Source organism: Salminus brasiliensis, chromosome 20 (assembly GCF_030463535.1).
Source record: "Salminus brasiliensis chromosome 20, fSalBra1.hap2, whole genome shotgun sequence".
Taxonomy (NCBI): Eukaryota; Metazoa; Chordata; class Actinopteri; order Characiformes; family Bryconidae; genus Salminus; species Salminus brasiliensis.
The window spans coordinates 31,634,198-31,654,784 of NC_132897.1; the positions used below are offsets into that span (position 1 = coordinate 31,634,198).

Below are 20,587 nucleotides of genomic sequence, written 5' to 3' on the forward strand. Positions count from 1 at the left end.
GGCACTGAACAAAAGATTTATTAATCAGAGAGGTTGTGATTACAGTCCTTCTTCTCCCCAAATGGTTTGTTAGCAGAAACGTTGACTCTCGTCGTCGAGGATGGAGGGTAATATGGTGTATTACTGATCGCTTCCACACAGGGCCAGCAGGATCTTCTCGTAGTCTCCTTGGGCGTCATCCTAAAGTGACAGGTCACAAGCTCAAGTCAATATGAATATCAATAATAAGTCAACACTAGCTCTGTCCCTAAAGTATACCAGGCAGAAGAATGTAGAGTTAGGCGTCATGCCCAAGGACGCTAATGGTGTAGCTTGGTGGGCTTCCTCAGGCATTGGGAAGGCAAAGTTATAACCCACTATCCTACACCTTTCTACGTCCTACAACTTTCTTTGGTGTCCGCCTCCTACGTCATGTGCTCATTCGTTTGCACCCACCAGTCAGAACTTACCATAATCTCCTGGTAGAGGGTCTTGCCGTACTTCTTCTTGTACTCTTGCTTAATCTGCACCAGATCCACCTCAGAGCGGCTCACGATGATACGGGTGAGGATCTTCGCTCTGTGCCCAGAGCCCTGCAAAATAAAAAGTAGTACAGATCGATGCAAATCTGGAAACACTAGTATTTCATAAAGGGCGTATCCAGATGACCGACGACCTGAAACACAAACCTAGATGCTTACCTTCATCGCCAGGTTGAGTTTCTCAGCGAAAAAGGCAGGTTTGCTTCCAGCACATTTCACTAGCAGACACACAAAGATGGGACAATAGATGAGTGATGAACCCAAGCCATGAGGGTACAACTTAAAATGTCTATTAGAATAAATGGCCGTCTTACCAATGGCAACTAAGCAGTTCTCAATGTCTCCTTTCAGCTCCAGGTCAATCGCTTTGGACACGTCCACCTTGCTGTACTTGGGGTACAGCTGAAACGCTGGAGGCCAAACAAAATGAGACAGTAAATGAACTGCTGAGCATGTTTAAACATGGTTATAAGCCGTTTGACGTTACTATTTACGCTTCCGTATTAATGAAGTCGGTATTGTGAACAGATTGTTAAGGACATGTTGTAGTAGTATATTGTGACATCAAATATCTGACACAACCTCAATCTCCAAAATGGTAACTTTACAGGAACCTTTTAATGGAAGTCCATTTAAAAAGATTTCAAATAATGTCAAGCGGCCCAGGGGACTAAGGCATGGTTCAAATCCCGGGTTATGCTGCCTGCCATCAGCAGCCGGAGCCAGAGAGAGCACAACTGGCCTTGCTCTCCCTGCAATGTCACTTCCAACATGACATTTCTAATTAGAAAACAACTCTTTTTGTAAAATGGATCATTTCAAGCATGTTCCACTGCAGTTAAAGTGAAGAGGGCATTACTTCTTCTGAGCTGAGGAACACTCCTGCCAGTCAGGATGTCAATGAACACGGAGCAGTCTGTGCCTTTCTTCTTCTCTCCTGCCTCGTACAGAGCCTACAGCGAAAAAAAGAGAATTTTGCTATATAAAGTATGAGACAGATAACACTTTATCACTCTTTTCTTAATCAATACATTCACACATCAAAGAAAAAGAAGGGATATGATGCCTGAATATGACAGCTTATTAACATAGTCGATGGATTGTACTTACAGATGTAGGAACGTATTTATACTGAGGAGCTGACTGTTTATTCACAACAGATAAAACTGGGCTGAACAACTCAGCAGAAAGCTAACATGCCAAAAAGTAGCCAATAGGCTAAACTGCCTTTAAATTCATATCCCGTGAATTAAAAACATCCCCAAAATGTCCCAAATGTAAAGCAAACAGTCCTTATAGGCAAAGTACATTCACACGCTCACCTTGGCATCCTTGTCTGCCTGCTCCTCATTCACAATCCTTTCTTCACTTCTGGCAGCCTGCGTGAGTGCATGAGAACCAGATGTGTTTTATTGGCTTTCACACACACACACACACACACACACAGAAATAAACTACTATCTTTGCATGGAAACAGCCCACCTTGCAGAGGGCCAAAAGCGCATTCAGGAAGTATCCGCTCGTGTCAGACTTGATTTTGTCCTCCAGCTCCTTCTTATACTCTGCAGAAAAATCGGAAACAGAATTGCGCTCACGCCTTGCAACTATATAAGCCTTTTCTGCTTCAGGAGGCCATGTGATCAACTATGCAGCACAAATTGAACTCTACACACACTAAAAACAAAGAGGGAGGGAAGAGGGAGACATGCAATGCTACATAGGTGGGCCGAGACGCACATGCATGCAACCGAGACACAAACTGGTCAAGCCTACCATCCTTGTAGGCCTTTTTGAGCTCTTTGATCTGTCGGTTGTTTCTGGAGGCCAAAATCTCGACCAGGGTGTCCTCATCTGTGCCCAAGCCCTAAACATGGAGACAGATATTGAGAAATGGCAATAAGTAGGAGCGACATGGGTGTGTCTGAAGACACAAACCCCCTTTGGTTAGGACACAGTCTAACCGTTCGATATTATGAAGTGATGTATAAGAATAGCCTTATCCAAACAATGAAGTGTCCAAAATGTGCCCTTTTCACCATCCTTTACATGGGAAGATCCAGATCACTACATAGAGCACTATCTTTTGTACATTGTATATTAAGGTGCATTGTGGGATTGTAACCACGCACTGAAATATATATTTATATAATTAGAGGTCTAAAAGCATTGCCTATTATTTGTGCTCTACTGACACCATAATGGTTCGTACTGCTTGGTCCCCGCACTTTGCCACTTCCACAGAAATCAACATCAACAGATAACACTACAACCTGCCAGTGAGCTACCACACCATGTGGAAGACTAGGGTTCGGTTTCCAGTCTGGCTGACTATGCTGCGCTACACCAGTAAGGGTTCTTGGGCAGGACTCCGAACACTACAGTGGCCCACCTCTGTAATACAAGTAACCCTGTAAGCCACTCTGTATTCAAAATCCATGGGTATATGGATTATATGCAGGTCTTATGATGAGGTGGTATATAAGCAACAGCTGGGGTGTGTCAGTTTGTGGTCAATCACCGTCATGGCCTCTTTCAGCTGCTGGGCATCATACTGGGCAGGAGTCCTCAGCAGGGCCAGAACCACGTCCTCCAGCTCACCACTTAGAGCAGCTTTCAGGGCCACATCCAGGGGCTGCACACACAGGAGACACAGGGTTAGTCAAAAGTTTGGACACACCAAATTAAACGTCATACATTTCATAACCTTAGATACTCTGCTACTAAGACTGAGCCCCGATTAGGTCTAAGAACTGTTTATGATCTAAGTTACTTTGAATTTAGACATGCAACATTAGCCACCATGATAATGTACCCTGGTAAAATCCAGTATTAGACTGACCTTAATCTAAACTGCTCTGTTTGTTTGCAGGCTGATATTTCTAATTGTAGTCATTTATGTCATTGTTATGGCATAGTTTTAAATAGCAAAACCCATCTGTGACTAAACGAAAGTCTCAGCAACTGTAACTCAGTAGGTGTAGCAGTGGATGGTCAGTGAAAGTGAGCCACTGTGTGGGCGTGTGAGGCTTTAGCAGCTTTACTGAGTGGTTTAGTGAGTTTCCCCGGCTTTACTGAATGAGGGAGTCTTGTATTGACTTAGGGCGAGTGAGTGTCATGGCTTCACTTGCACAAGTTGGTGCATGTCCTGTAGGCACAGCCAAGGACAACCTAGGTACTAGTCTATCTCTCTTTAATGAATGAGTGCCTTTCATAGCTCACGGCTTTACCTAGCTCAAGTGTACGGAAGTGAACGCTTCATGGGTTTACTTTAATGAAGGAGTGCAGCGTTTCGGGAGTTCACCTTGCCAGCCAACTGCTGATAGGCGGCTTTGATCTGCTGACGTTGGTCATTGCTCCTCTTGGCAAGCACCTCGATGATGGTGTTCTCATCCACGCCTGAAACAACCAAATTTAGCAACAGGAATCAGAAAAAAATACTTTAAAGTGTAGAGAGTACAAATAATCAGCAGCTAGCTGGTTAACTTTTGCATGACGTAGCTGCCAGCACTGTTGAAACTGGCTTAACACTGGCTAGCTTAACCATGCACACCAGCTTAAATAAAAATAAAAAAAAATGCTTAAATAACCGGTAGCTAACAAAACAATAGGACCCCTAAACACAAACACACTATAATAAGAAGGAAGTGTGCGTGAGTCTGAATGCTGCCAATATGTGCTGAAATACTGCTGACCCTTCGTCTTGATGGCTTTGTCCAGAAGCGCAGCGTCTCCACTGGCACTGAACTGAGGAGCAGGCGTCACCGTCCCCTGCACACCCTACACACACACACCAAACACACTCTGTTAAACTCTTATACTCAAGACCTCTACCCCGGCCACTCCCTGTTGAAATGCAATAGGCCACACACACCCTAGAACAGGACCGTGTGTGGGGAAATTTAAAGACGCCAACAAGTTTTGAAAAAAGTGCAGGAACCAAACACACCCCTACTTGACAGAACTAAACACACACCGTGGGAACCTAGCATAAACTGACTGCAAACAGCTCATACAGGAATCAGCACAGAGCCATGCTTCATGTGTCATGGTGACTCCAGAGGAAGGAGAGATGATAATGTGTGTGTATTTTTTTTTAAGTGATATAATCAAACTGAACTGTTTGCTGTAATTCTGTTACCAGAAGTGACCGAGCTCTAGCCGAGTGGGTGGATGGCGCGCTCTCTCCACTCATCGGCCTTAAAGCGCTGTTGGCACTGGTGTGGCGGTGCCGGAGAGCGTGTCGGCTGCCTGGCAATGGCAGCAGTTCAAAAAAGAGGCGGTGGCAGGGTTCACATGTTTTGGAGGTGACAGGTGTTAATTCCTTACCCTGCTAGTGTCTGGAGCATTGCTAGTGCTAGAGGGAGCTACTAAGGGATGGGTTAATTGGCAGCACCGAATTGGGAGATAAAGTAAGGGGAAAACTGGATGCATATTTACGTTTATTAATAAAGTTTGCTTCAAACTACATACAATTATATTAAAGAAACTAGTGTCTCACCCCTCTAGCTGCTACAGTAAACCCTGTCTGTGGGGTAAGTTGTACCATTTGCACTCACTTTACTCCCAAAATAAACTGCCCATAACATGTCCAATTCAGCACAATCGGTTGGTGCGGGAAACAAATCTCAGCAAATCTAAAGCTTGATTTTAAATCAAATTTTTGATTATTTTGGAGAGAAAAGGAAAGTTGTAGGTTGTACTCTGCTCTGCCCTACGAAAGAGTGCAGTTATTTTACACACACTGTGGAAAATGGAAAAAAAAAGAAAGAAAAAAGTCCCAGAAACTGATGGGAAACTTACAAAGTCATCGGGTGTGCCCACACTGGCGCTCTGGTTGAGAAACTCCTGGAAGAAGGCCATGTTTGGTGGATCTGCAAAAGGAAAGCAAAATTGTGACACTGGGGTAAAGCTTTCAAGGCGAATTCCATTGATAAATATCTATTTTGCATACTACTCAAGCCCACCAGTGATCCTACACTGGTCACATGTCTTAAGCCGAAACACTTGTGAACGGCGTATAACTTTCTGCAACTGAGCTTTAGGAGTCGGGTTTGGACATCTGGTTCCCATCACCACCACTGGGAGCAATTCTGATTCAGTGCGTTTCTCCAGAACGGTAGATTTTACGTCAAACCACTCCGATTGACTCTGTTCGCATCCTAAAGTTGAAATTCTTCTGCTGGTTTGAATAATCGATAGACTTCACCTTTAAGATCAGAAATCAGGGCCTTGACTCGTTTCCTGAGGATGATACAAACAACCCAATGCAAACCTCATGCATCTGCATCCAGCAGGTTCCAACAACAGTTCATGCTGTTTCCAAGATGCACCGGTGGTCCCCAAGAATGCACTTTACCTGTCTGTACTTTTGACCACTTCAAGGTTTGCTCAGCTAAGTTCTTGCTCCTTTCCAAATGATCTCCATCCTCATCATTCCTTCTCATTTCAGTCAATTCCAGCCTGCCTACTAAACCTGTTCTGTCTGGAGGAAGGACCACACCTTTCTCCTGACTGACAACCATCCACAGCAGTTTAGCAACTCTTGCCCAAACCACTAAAAACCCTTTAAAGGTTTAGAGGGAAAAAAAAAACCTAACCTCTCTACAACCTGTCCTCCTCAAACTGTGAAAAGAAAAACCTTCTTAAGCTGCATCCCTGAAGCTTGAAGCCAGCTTTCTCCTCAAACCCCCAGTTCCACCTTAAATTACTGCATCATTTAAGGTGGAAGAAGACGTTGTAAGCCTTAAAAGTATAAAAACGACTAGCAAACAACTCAAACAACTCAAAACACGCTCCAGAAACCAGAAAGCTGGCCAAACCTCAGCTGATCACTTACCGAGATTTGCTCTGAGGGACGGCGGAGACTCAGAGACAACAGGTGGATCCCCGCATATATACACACACAGCGCTTCTATTTCCCACCCGTATTCCGCCAAACCCCGCCCTCCTGCGCTGGGATTGGCTGCTACCACCGCGGGCCGTGCGCTGGGATTGGCTACACGCACACATAGTCGCGCAAGTAAGGCGGAAAACGGGTGGAGGGTGGGAGTTGCTGGCTTGCGGTCGACCAAGGCAATATTAAATAATAAAATGAATAGAAATTTCTACTCAAATTCATTTACCTACTACACATCATTTCACACGTGAAAAGCTCATAATCTACATGTTTTACCCTTAAGTTTCTTTGGGTGTAAAAAAATATGTAAATGAGCTCTGTTCTGATTGGCTGCCTAAGCTACTGCGCTACTCATTCACAAAGAGGCCTGGGCTGAAAGATTCCTGGGGCTGAACTGCAGTAGGCTGAATAAGGGGATTTACAGTGGCATGCAAAAGTTTGGGCACCAAGGTCAAATTGTGTCTGTAACTGTGAATAGTTAAGAGAGTAGAAGATGGTGAACTGGTGAAGACGAAACATTCACAAACCAAATTTTAAGCAAGATTAGGATACTGTTTTTATTTTTGCACAATTTAACAGAGCAGGAGACGACTATAAGGAGGTAGCGAAATGTCTTCACGGAGCTGTTTCCTCGGTTCATAATGTAATTAAGAATTTGGCAGGGAATGGTGGAGCTCTGGAAGCCCAAGAAAACCTTGTAGTGCTTGTAGGATTGTAGGATTGCTAGAAAAACAGAGGTAAGGCAGACTCTGGAGTGGTGGTGCCCTGTCCTGCTGTGCAGCGATGCCTGCAAAGACATATAGGGTCTTCAAGGAAGAGTCATCAGAAGAATGCTTTTCCTGCGTTCTCACCACAACACATTCAGCATCAGACGTTTTTTCAAGTCCAAAAAATCCAAACAAGCCTGGTCCTGCAGGCCGATAGCGTTCATAGAAAAAGGGTGCAGAATTTCAGGACAAACGCCTCTCCAACTGTTAAGCATGGGGGTGGATCGATCAGGCTTTGGGCTTGTGTTGCAGCCAGTGGCACATGGCACATTTCCCTGGTAGCGAGGAGAACGGATTGAATTAAATATCAGCAAATTCTGAAAGCAAACATCTGTAAGAAAGCTGAGGATGAAAAGATGACATTTCTACAGCAGCATAAAGATCCCAAACACATCTTAAAATCCATAATGGACTACATTCGGCAGAAGGTTTTGGCATGGTTCTCATATTCCCCCCTGACCTAAACTTCATTGAAAATCTGTGAATAGACCTCAGAAGAGTAGTGCAGCAAGACGACCCAGGAATCTCACCGAAAAAGACTCCTAGCTGCTACAAAAAGCTGTGATACCTGTCAAGGGAAAGTGTTACTAAGGACTGGTCATGCAGGGCATCCATGCCTTTTTCCTTTATTGTTAGTTTAAACTGTAAAAGATAGAAAATGAAAATGTAATCTTGCTTAAAATATATAAAAGAAATGCCTCGAGGGCTAGCTTGTGACATCTAAGGCAGGTTTCAGTGTTCCACAGACGCACATTATCTCAGGAATGTCAGCGTAGACGTTTCGAATAAACATAAGACCTGCAACAGGCCTCCTTTTTAAAGGTGACATTTGTTGCCTTGTAAGTACGCTTGTAGGTGTGTTTGTGTGACTAACGTTCAGTGGGCTGGTCGGCCCACACCTCTAAACAGGACTGAGCAGATACCTCTTGAAATGGCACATCTTACCTACTCGTTTGCTTTGCAATGAGGATGTTCCCCATGACGTAACAGGGCAGGCCTGTTTGTGAAGACGCTGCATGCTTTGAATTGCGACAGTGATTGGCGACTCCAGTTCTGCACAGTGACACATCAGTGTTTTTCTCCTTCCTGGTCACACTTAAAGGACCTGATGATGGGTTTAATCAGATGTAGAGGTAGCATGTCAGTGCCATGGCCCATCAAAATGGACTTGTGTGATGGTGGTCACCTGGAGAGCTACCTTGCTGCAGACCAACTTTAATCGACCTCACCTTACTTGTCCTGACCTGACCTGCCCTGCTGAGCCAACAAGATGGTTCTGATAGACTATGCCAGCCCCCAAGCCCCAAACAATTCAACCACTGAACCTCATAGAAAACCTGAAAACCTGTGGGATGAACGGAACATCAGAGTCCAACCGAGATGACCTTGGGCCCTGGAGAGATTCCTTAATGATATAATATGACGGCATAGTCATACTATACCTTCCCGTAGACTTTAGCTCCAACCTTAATCCATCCCACCTGACCTGCACAAAAAAAAGCAGATTCAACCTTGGACCCTAAGGAGACATTCTGCATTGAGGAGTGGCCCCAGATTCCTTGCTCTGTGTTTTCCAATCTCATGAAGCAATCTAGATGCTGTTACGTCGGTACAGAGAGGTTTCACAAGAGACTAAATGCAGGGGTGCCAATAATTGAGACATGTGAATGTTTCTTAGATGAAATCTAATTTAAATGTTACGTTTTTAACATAGTTTCAGTAAGTAACTGAGTTTATTACCCACAAAGGCATTTTTACGACCCTTTTTTTTTTACCAAGGGTGCCAATAATTATGGAGCTGTAGGTATCACTAAGCCATACTAACTGCATATAGCATGTTACTGTTTGTACTTTACATCTGAATAGACCAGTCATTATTTCATGACCTTGTTTTTTTTTATACATCAGTCATTGAATAATGTTAAACTGTTGCTATTCACTGAATCAGTGTTCCAGTCTGATGTTGATTTATCATCACTTCTGCACACTGAATTAATATTGAAACAACATTGAAATCTTAATTTAACCTTTTACTGTAGTAAAATACAATAAATCAACCCTGGGCAAGGACCATTCTGTGAAAAGCACAAATACATTTGCTTAAAAATGTGCATAAAAATGTTCCTACAAATATACATAAACATTTATGCATATCCATTTATACATCGTCTATTATTTTAACAACACTTTAAACTTTTTGGACTGTTTTCTAAAAGCTACTTTTATGGTGTAAAATGCTAGCAGTGCAAAGAAAGCTGCAGAGGATGTAATATGATCAAAATCACAATCACACACTACATCAAATATCCATGTTATATTTTACCTTGCATGAGCTTGTTCCTCTCCCCCCCCTCTGTTAATGTTCAAGCCCTCAGTTTAGGTTCCTAACCTTTTTATTTTTGCCACAGTGACGTAAAGGTAAATTAGTTATTGATTTAAAATAATCAATATTCAGTTAGAATTAATATATATTAGCATAAATCACTCGTTACGTTATCAAAAGTTTTCTTACCTCAGAGGCAGCAGTTAGCTGTAACGTTCGTTTGAGGTAGCTGTTAGTAGAGTTAGCAGTTAGAGTTGGATGTTACATCTGTTTGAGGTAGCTGATAGTCGAGTTAGCGGTTAGAGTAACCTGTAACGTCCGTTTGAGGTAGCTGATAGTCGAGTTAGCGGTTAGAGTTACCTGTAAACGTTCATTTGAGGTAGCTGTTAGTAGAGTTAGCAGTTAGAGTTGGATGTTACATCTGTTTGAGGTAGCTGATAGTCGAGTTAGCGGTTAGAGTTACCTGTAACGTCCGTTTGAGGTAGCTGATAGTCGAGTTAGCGGTTAGAGTTACCTGTAAACGTTCGTTTGAGGTAGCTGTTAGTAGAGTTAGCTGTAACATCCGTTGAGGTAGCTGATAGTCAAGTTAGCGGTTAGAGTTACCTGTAATGTCCGTTTGAGGTAGCTGTTAGTAGAGTTAGCTGTTAGAGTTAGCTGTAACATCCGTTGAGGTAGCTATTAGTAGAGTTAGCAGTTAAAGTTAGCTGTAACGTCTGTTTGAGGTAGCTGTTAGTAGAGTTAGCTGTTAGAGTTAGCTGTAAACGTCCGTTTGAGGTAGCTGATAGTAGAGTTAGCTGTTAGAGTTAGCTGTAAACGTTCGTTTGAGGTAACTGTTAGTAGAGTTAGCTGTTAGAGTTAGCTGTAAACGTCCGTTTGAGGTAGCTGATAGTCAAGTTAGCGGTTAGAGTTACCTGTAATGTCCGTTTGAGGTAGCTGTTAGTAGAGTTAGCTGTTAGAGTTAGCTGTAACATCCGTTGAGGTAGCTATTAGTAGAGTTAGCAGTTAGAGTTAGCTGTAAACGTCCGTTTGAGGTAGCTGATAGTAGAGTTAGCTGTTAGAGTTAGCTGTAAACGTTCGTTTGAGGTGGCTGTTAGAGTTAGCTGTAACATCCGTTGAGGTAGCTGTTAGTAGAGTTAGCTGTTAGAGTTAGCTGTAAACGTCCATTTGAGGTAACTGTTAGTAGAGTTAGCTGATAGAGTTATCTGTAAACGTCCATTTCAGGTAACTGTTAGTAGAGTTAGCTGTTAGAGTTAGCTGTAACATCCGTTGAGGTAGCTGTTAGTAGAGTTAGCGGTTAGAGTTAGCTGTAACTTCCATTTGAGGTAACTGTTAGTAGAGTTAGCTGATAGAGTTATCTGTAAACGTCCATTTCAGGTAACTGTTAGTAGAGTTAGCTGTTAGAGTTAGCTGTAAACGTCCATTTGAGGTAACTGTTAGTAGAGTTAGCTGTTAGAGTTAGCTGTTAGTAGAGTTAACCGTTTGAGATAGATGTTAGTAGAGTTAGCTGTTAGCATTAGCTGTAATATCCGTTTGAGGTAGCTGTTAGTAGAGTTAGCTGTATAAGTTAGCTGTAAATGTTCGTTTGAGGTAGCTGTTAGTAGAGTTAGCTGTATAAGTTAGCTGTAAATGTTCATTTGAGGTAGCTGTTGGTAGAGTTAGCTGTTAGAGTTAGCTGTAACATCCGTTGAGGTAGCTATTAGTAGAGTTAGCAGTTAGAGTTAGCTGTAACATCCGTTGAGGTAGCTATTAGTAGAGTTAGCAGTTAGAGTTAGCTGTAACGTCTGTTTGAGGTAGCTGTTAGTAGAGTTAGCTGTTAGAGTTAGCTGTAAACGTCCGTTTGAGGTAGCTGATAGTAGAGTTAGCTGTTAGAGTTAGCTGTAAACGTTCGTTTGAGGTGGCTGTTAGAGTTAGCTGTAACATCCGTTGAGGTAGCTGTTAGTAGAGTTAGCTGTTAGAGTTAGCTGTAAACGTCCATTTGAGGTAACTGTTAGTAGAGTTAGCTGATAGAGTTATCTGTAAACGTCCATTTCAGGTAACTGTTAGTAGAGTTAGCTGTTAGAGTTAGCTGTAACATCCGTTGAGGTAGCTGTTAGTAGAGTTAGCGGTTAGAGTTAGCTGTAACTTCCATTTGAGGTAACTGTTAGTAGAGTTAGCTGATAGAGTTATCTGTAAACGTCCATTTCAGGTAACTGTTAGTAGAGTTAGCTGTTAGAGTTAGCTGTAAACGTCCATTTGAGGTAACTGTTAGTAGAGTTAGCTGTTAGAGTTAGCTGTTAGTAGAGTTAACCGTTTGAGATAGATGTTAGTAGAGTTAGCTGTTAGCATTAGCTGTAATATCCGTTTGAGGTAGCTGTTAGTAGAGTTAGCTGTATAAGTTAGCTGTAAATGTTCGTTTGAGGTAGCTGTTAGTAGAGTTAGCTGTATAAGTTAGCTGTAAATGTTCATTTGAGGTAGCTGTTGGTAGAGTTAGCTGTTAGAGTTTGTTGTAAACGTCCATTTGAGGTAGATGTTAGTAGAGATAGCTGTTAGAGTTTGCTGTATAAGTTAGCTGTAAACGTCCATTTGAGGTAGCTGTTAGTAGAGTTTTCTGTTAGAGTTTGCTGTAAACGTCCATTTGAGGTAGATGTTAGTAGAGTTAGCTGTTAGAGTTAGCTGTAGGAATTTAGTAGTGAGCTTGTGCACCCCATGTTACATGATCTCCTAGTTTACTAAAACACAATGTATAACTCAGTGTAATTGCTGCCAACGTTAGAAACCGACAACCTTCACTGATACCTTACCGTTGCTTCAACATAGTGCTAATATCTACATTTTTATCTCAACCAAAATGATGATCTTTCAACATCACTTTGCTACCTGGGTAGTATTAACTAAGAATGCCAATAATTATGGAACTGACTGTATCAAAACTGTGCTTCAAATAACTGAACCAACCTTTCATAGCAAAGTTTTAATGGCATGAACTGTCATTTTTCCAGCTATTTTTTTTGAATAAGCAAATGGCACCCAGGGCCAGTCCTGAGAACCAAGGCCTTACACACCTGATTCCACTCATCAGCTAACTGCCAGTACAAGCTCACAAACTGAGAGCCAACAAAAGCACACGACATGTTTGGTGTTTGTCAAATGCAATGTTGAACAAGTACAAAGTTGCCAGAGGGTGTTCTGTTTGCAGAGCTAATTCCTTCTTTCAGACCATCTTAGTTCATCAGCTCAGTCAGAGCAAAACCTGCAGATCGTGTACATATATAGACACAGATAAATAAACAGATCTTATCAAAAGAACGTTGTGCTCAACTGTGCTCAACTGTGCCGAGACCAACAGGTGTGGCCGCGTTTGACATGTACAGGGTTCCTGACATGAACTACGATGAGGTGAATTCCTCAAAGCTACCGTACCATTAAACGACCGTTACTAATGTAGACAATCATTTCGAGATTTAAAAGAATAGTCGTCTGCAGAAAAAATCAGTCGATTAGCCGAGACGTTTGATGACTAATGTGTAGTTCTTCATGTTACACTAAAGGATGCTAACTTTTTCTAGGCAATTTCTAGTTGCTAACAAACACTGGACTTAAGCCAGATAGAAATATAGCTAGCTAGTAGACAAAAAATCTGCAGTTTGCGGCACCATCCTTTTTGGTGCTGTTAGTATACTAACATTAGCTAACTGGCCAACCATGAGCACAAAGTAAATAATTATATCGAGTAACTGGATACTGGCGAGTGCACAGACCTGCACACCCAGTCACAGCAAAACTGTATAAAACTGTGCAACCACCAACAAATCAGCTAGCTGTGACCTTTCTGGTTAGACGGGTAATTCTGTTCTGCATACCGTCTCTGGCTAATCCTTCTCCATACTATTTTACAGAAAATGTCCTGGCCACTCAGGTTTGCACACTACTAGTGTCAAGTTTTGATTGACATTAAAGAAGCTCTAGGCAGCTGCAGGAACTAGCCAGGGCTAACAAAAATAAAATAAAATAATAATAATAATAAAGATGAAGAAAATAATGAATAATAAATAACCTGTCATGTGATTGGCAGCTTGAAAAGGAGACTTGGAGCTGCAGGTTTGACAGGTCGAGTGGCAGTAAGAAAGAAAGCTATTGATAAGAAAAAAACCTGTGGTCTCCAGACAAAATAGGAGGTGTTCTACAACTTTTGACAGCAGTGTTAAAATGCATTGGGTATCTTGTGTAAGTCGTACAATCATCTACCACAATAAAATGCATGTGAGGCAGAACTGGTCATTGTACACCATATAAAAAGGGGTTATTCAAGGGTTCTTTAGTAAAGGCAATGCATCTACACTGATCCATGACACCTCAATACACATCTGACACATTCAGACACAACTAAAGTGTTCCTTTCCTAGTAAATGACTTCCAAAAGGGTTCTGCCACTGTTATGTATTAAAGAACCCCTTTTAAGTACCACGTAGGACCCCGTTTTTCTTAGGTAGTATAGCACTATAAGTCCACTTTTAGTACTGAAATGAAACAGTACAGAGTAACCACAAGCAGATGGCCTGAGGTCTTATACAGGTTTAAAATGCTTAGCTTTACCTGAATAGTATGAAAGCAGATCTGCTCCAGGGCACATTCCAAACCCTGGGAAAGGTCTTGTCCTGGGAGAGCACTTTTTCATTTGTACTTGTAAAGCCTGGTTTTGTTGCCTCACTTCATGTAGACTCACAAACACATTGGGTTTAAACCCTGCAGGTTTAATAAGATACTTTATAAGTTCTACCTACGTTACAGGTGTAGCTCATCCACTGCCGCACACCATTTATCACCATTTATCTGACTGCAGGAGCACCACTGTCCAGATATTATTAAATTGGCATGTCAGAGTCACTTCTAGGTAGAGAGTGGGTTCACTACCCAAAAATATCCAGCCAAGAGCAGCCGCATGGTCAGAAAACTGACCACTGATGAAGGTTGAGAGGGTGGCTAACACAAGCCGGGCATCAGCAGATTGGCTACAGTCTCTGAACTGAACACCAGCCAAGTGGAGCTATAAGAGAGGGGTTTCTAATAAAGTGGACAGCCATTCATTCACAAAAGTGACGGATGACCTGAAGGTATGCATGACAAAACAGAAAGGCCCACACATACGCATCGACTTACAATCTCTATCATACACACATTGGAAACCTGAAGACTTTCGGTGGCCTGCTCAGGCCAGCCAGGCAAACTAATACGTACTGAAACCTCATCCACTGACTTTAATATTTCAGGAGTGATGAGAATCCAGTTCCTCATGAAAACAAGCAGCGTTCCAGTTCCTCTCTCCTGCTTCTGCCAAGCACAGCTGCCAGCACCGCAACAGGTAAACCAGCTCTTTATTTGATTCCCTTATATTTCAGGAAAAAGAGGTACTGAACGCTGTGTTTGGGGTGTTCTTTTCAGATGGATATAATGACTGGTCAAGCAGTTAGTTAGATAGAGAGACATACAGACAGAGAGAGAAATAGACAGATAGACTGACAAATAGATACGCATAAGGACAGATACACAGATAGATAGGTAAATAGACAGATAGACAGATGAATAGACATCCAGTTGGACAGATAGACAGCTATCCATCCAGACAGACAAACAGATACACATATAGAAGAAAAGACAGACAGACAGATAGACAGAGAGATTCTAACATTTCTACAAAGAACATGGCAGCACAGCCTAAGTTTGCAAATGTGTATCTAAACAAACCGCAAGCTTTCTGGAACAGTGTCCTTTGAACAGACAAAACCAAGGTGGAGATGTTTGGCCATACTGTACAGTGCCACCTTCAACTTCAGCTGTCAAGCATGGTGGTAGAGGAGTGATGATTTGGGCTTGTTTTGCAACCACAGAACTCGTCTGTCATTGAGTTGACCATGAATTCTTCTGTAAAGTAGTCAAATGCAAGGCTATCTATTCAACAGTTAAGGCTTGGTCGAAATTGGGCCATGCAACAGGACAATGACCCCAAGCACAGCAGAAAATCTACAAAAGAATCAAGGTGTTGTAATGACCAGAGTTCCAGATCTCAACCCAACTGAAATGCTATGAGGGCACCTTAAGAGAAATATGCATAACATAATGATAACATAAAAAAACCTCAATGAACTGAAGCAATGTTTCAAAGAGGAGTGGTCCAAAAGTCCTCCAGAATGATGCAAGAGGCTGGAAGTCAGTCAATACTGCTAAAGGTGGTTCTAGAAGCAACTGAGCTATGAATTCTGGATTAGACCAGTAAATTCTACAGGATAAAAAAACTGATGCAGTATTGGACCCCCTGTAAGCCACGCATCAAATCACCCTGCTGAAAAAAACGGCCTGGCCAGCTCAAGCTGGTCAAGATGGTTTAGCTAGTTGACCAGCTCAGCCTTTCACCAGCATAGTGTATGTTTGTGTATGAGTTTGATGATTTTGCTGGTCTACCAGCATGACCAGCATGACTAAGCTGAGTGAACAGCATCACCAAGATGGACGACAGGTATGACCAAGCATGACCAAACCCAAATGCTACATACTCTATGCTGGTTAAGCAGCTAGGATGCCCAGATGACCATCTTTTCAAGTAACCTTAACCAACAAAGACCAGCTTAGACCATCTGAAACCAGCCACCAGTAAAAGCTGGCCTTAAGCTGGATTTGTTTTTCAGCAGGACGGTGCTGACATCCTGCGTTATTTAGTAATTCACTTTGAGCACATAAGCTACTATAACACTTGGTTGCTGTGGTTTGCTGTATTTCTGTCCTCCGACCAAAACAGAGGCAGACAGACAAACAGACAAGCCCCCCCCATCATGTATGTAAACTCTGGAGCAGAAAATGTCACCCTCTCGCTCAACTTCATGGGGAGGAAGTTACGAAATCACACGGTCGCTCCAGCTGCTAAGCAACGTAAGTCTTCACACAAACACACACACAGCTTATGTATGTGTCCTCACTGAGTTTGGAGAGTGGGAAGTCTGGTTTGATTCAGAATATCAGTTATTAGCTAAGAAGTAGAACACGCTGAACCTTGTTTTTAAAGGCTCTTTCATCACCTTCCTTGCACTACATGCCTGACTTCATTAGGGTGTGCTTTGTTGTGTGTGCGAGTGATTATACATGTGTGTCTGTCTCCCCATATCCCACCCCTATTATGTACAAGTCCTGTTTCCTGGAATGCCGTAGCAGAAAAGGGAGTGGTAAACATTTGAGCCGTCTGCTCGGCTGCACCTTTTCTCAACCAGCAGATCAGCGAGTCCAACAGAGGCAACTCCGGAGATCAGATTTTATCTTTGGAGCCAAGACTTTCTGGCCTGGTGGACCTGTTTGCTGTGCCTTTTTCAGCCTGACCTTTTCTCAGACCTAGATTAGCAATCCAGGCCTGAAGCATATTATAATGGTAGTTTGACTGTGTTTAGTGTGCTACCTGGTGTCATCAAGGTGCCATTAACGGACACTACTGTCCGGCAGGCAGCGGACGTTCTCAGAAGTTAAGAGTCTGCAGTGTGGAGCTATTTTACAGTGGAACATGAAAACAGACCATAATATCTGAACCATCACTGCAACGTCCTGTTTTACCAGTGGGAGAACCGCTTGCCTTTCTCTGCTTTTAAAGAGCCCAATCAGAACCAAACGGAGGCTAACGCTAAAGATAATACACACAAACCCAAATCACATTCACCCACTATAAACCAGTTATTAGACACCAGTAGACCAACAACAACAGATATCAGTCTAGAGTGTGTACCGCTACACAGAAAGTGAGTTGGCTGATTGGGAGCTGATTGGTCAGGGAGGAGAGTCAGACTGGATTATAAGATATCAAACAGTATAAAACATTTTAAGAAAAGTCTCCACTAAACTAAATCAATCAGTCATCAGTGAAATCACTGATAATCTGTTTCCAGTGTATAACAAGGCAATGACATGTTGTTTTAAGTAGGTTGGGAAATCATATCATGCTGTGATGCTTTTCTGCAGGAGCCTGGGAGAGCACTAACCTGCAATATGATGATGATGGGGGTCCTGCAGGGTCCTCCAGAGCAACCCGAGCCCAGCCAGCAGTGTGTGTACGAGAGGAGCTGCCTGGGAGCATCCCGGATCTGAGGGAGGAGGTGCAGCACCACCGACCCTGCAACGTCCACAACACACGACTGGACCAGGAAGCTGACACAGGTATATTCCTACTATCCACTGTTGGCACCTGACAGGGACCATGCAGTCTAAACTTAGCTTTAAATGAAACAAAACTCCATGTTCGATATGCTTATGTAACAGATTATCCTTCATAACAGTCACACCTTCATCATAAATGTAATGATCAACTGCTAAATGTAGCCTAAATGTAGTAAATCTAAACCGATCATTTTAATAGGTTCAAAATATTTTAAATACATAAATATGAATTACAGATTTACCTAAGTGGCCTTTATAGGAAAAGTTTAGTGAGAAATCAAATGAATACTGCTTTTAAATCAGTTCATCCAGATGCCATCAATCAGCCAAAACAAGGTTTCAGTGATCAGACACTCTCATTAGATTAGATCAGCCATTTCATTTAAAACCTTTTTAGGATTCTGTTTGTTGTCTTCTCTTTTGTTTTCTTGTAAGTTGGACACTCTGGAGCGAAAGTATCAGCATGACGTCAGGATACAGGTGAAAGAAAGAAAGGGAACATGGGCAACAAGGGGGCGCTGCTGGACCTAACCAAGCTACTTTTATCTTCTGTAGCTTTCCTTCACTAATTCATACTTAACCTGCGCCTAAATACGGCAAAACAACCAGCGATACTACAAAACAAGATGGTGTGGAGTGTTTACTAAACTTTTCTGAACTAATATTTGAACAGTGGAGTTTAAAATGTAAAAACTATTATTTGCATGTTGGTAGTCTTGTAAATGTTTTTAAATGTGCTAATCTGTAATAGCTGGCACTAACCGGTTTGTGTATTCGTTCCATTCCCTATAAACAACGGCTAAATATAGATTCCAATAAAATAATTTAATCAAAATAAAAGTACTTGTGTGTATGTATGTACACTAAAAGTTTGAAATCACTGTTTCCTAAATAAATGTTGAAGACATATGTATAAAATCTTGCTAACATGATGATAACCTGTATAATAAATCAATAAATCCAAATGGTCCCATGTTTTTGGAATTATGTTATTTATAGTAATATAATTAGATCTCTCTCACAACCACCATAAGATATGACAACCCATACATATATTTAACTACACACCATAACCCACCATGTAAAACTGTGAAAACCATCTACAGAATATAATGGAACTTCTGAAATTCGCTGTCTCTTCGTTAGGAAAACCCACCCACTTGTGTTACATGTTTACCAAAGAAGTGATGTTAGATGGTGCAGGAAAACTTACTATATCTACTCTGTTACTCGACACACTACAAACTCGAAAGTGGCCTTTATGACAGTGAACAACATTTAAGAAGTTTGACCAAACATTAATGCAACTACAGTGAACAGCATAATGAGCTGCACAGCTCCACCTTGGGCAATGTACCAGCTCCTCTGTTAGGAACAGCCCCAGAGCATGATGCTACCACCACCATGCTTAACAGTTGGTACAGTGCTTTTGGGGTTGAATGCCTTACTTTTACTCGTCCACTGTGGCCAAACAGCTCAGTCCAGAAGGTGTGTTTTTGGAGCAGGAGCTTATTTCTGGGATGGCAGGAGATGTAAAACAGGCTTGACTAGAGACAGTGATGCTGGTGTTCCAGCAGCTTCCTGTTGATGGGAGGACTGGGCATTGGAAGTTCTTGGGTAGTTCTTGACCATTAGAATCAATTTCCTCTCAGCCAAGGGTGACAGTTTGGATCTCTGATCACTGATCTGCTCTGAGCTCCTTGGACGTTCCCATTGTACCGTGTGTTGGTCAGTCCAACGAGTGCTGTCAAACAAACCCCTCATGATCACTAAACGTAATAAATATGATGGGTTCACAAAGTTTAGATTATGTTACTATATATTTTTTAAGCTAAATAATGAGGTAACGCAATAATACCTTCATGTCAGTAATATATAAGATCTGTTTCACCTCATTCAATATCAAGATCACAGTATGTTTAGTTTGGTATACTGGAGTTAACAAATACTGTTACTTCTACAAATGCCTGTTTAACGTGTGAAGGGGCCTGGAAACATGTGGGTACTTCATGGCTGAGGAAAGGAAGGCTCAAGTGGAATACTTTCAAGCGCTGGATTGATTCAGACCGTTGTGCTCACCCAAACAGCACTGCAGCCAAAGGTAGCCCCGTTAAAGGAAAGCTTTATTCATTTTCTGAAGATTGATCTCACATAGCCAAGGAGATATCTCTGCTTTTCTGAATCGTTTCTGTGATTTAATCCCCAGGATCCAACATAGCGTCAGTTAGCTCTACAGTGAAACACGGAGAGAAGGAGGCACCCATGGATGTGAAGATTTTCATCCCTTACGATTCGGCCAAACTGTGTATAACCCAAGTACGGACAACCTTCCTACCCTACCATATAATCCTTACAATTCACAGATTACATATTAAGTCTTACTATAGTTGATAACAACATGGATTATACTGCAGGCTGGGTGTTTTATAAAAAGTTGTATGGTCAGGACCCTTCCACAATTAAAATGAATTGTTAATAATACTATTAATAATGACATAATGACAATTATTCTGTAATATTCTATAATCTTATTATAATATTATAATAGTGAAGCCCTACAGTAAGACATTATATGTAACCGTACCGTGGGGGGGGGGCAAACTCCCCAGCATTCCCCTTCCTTGCCTCAGCTCACAGTGATAGTGGTCCAACATTTCAAATATAGTGCAATAATTTATATTATATTTTATATATAAACTTTTTTTAATTGAATAAATATAGTAATACATATTTATTCCCTATTTATAATACAAATTATTCCAAACTAATCAAATAAAAAGAAGAAACTTCTTAAACATTTCTTAAATGGTATGCACTTCCAGACTTACATTTTAATAACATATTAAATATTTAATATTCCTAAAGCTTGTGTTTTCAGATCTTTAAAGGACCTTTCTTAGTCTTTCCCAGGCTT

The 20,587-nt window shown here is 41.8% G+C and overlaps 1 protein-coding gene across 1 annotated transcript; it reads right to left on the minus strand.

Annotated features, from left to right (window-relative positions):
- Positions 1-6,367, minus strand: LOC140541713 (annexin A1-like). Its single transcript, XM_072664475.1, has 13 exons — positions 6,358-6,367; positions 5,322-5,392; positions 4,214-4,298; positions 3,823-3,917; positions 3,040-3,153; positions 2,295-2,385; positions 2,004-2,083; positions 1,844-1,900; positions 1,381-1,474; positions 836-931; positions 681-739; positions 450-572; positions 1-180 (listed from the first exon to the last, which is right to left on the minus strand). The coding sequence occupies exons 2-13, from the start codon at positions 5,379-5,381 to the stop codon at positions 121-123; spliced, it is 1,014 nt and encodes a 337-aa protein (XP_072520576.1). The 5' UTR covers positions 5,382-5,392; positions 6,358-6,367; the 3' UTR covers positions 1-120.
- Positions 6,368-20,587: the final 14,220 nt, after the last annotated feature.

Bases quoted from the DNA above. Each gene is read 5' to 3' on its own strand.
- LOC140541713 (XM_072664475.1), bottom strand. From the start codon at position 5,381: ATGGCCTTCTTCCAGGAGTTTCTCAACCAGAGCGCCAGTGTGGGCACA. The intron at 1,475-1,843 runs GTGAGCGTGTGA...TTTTCGCTGTAG, and splicing joins AGGCAGACAAGGATGCCAAG to GCTCTGTACGAGGCAGGAGA. The intron at 740-835 runs GTAAGACGGCCA...TGTGTCTGCTAG, and splicing joins GAACTGCTTAGTTGCCATTG to TGAAATGTGCTGGAAGCAAA.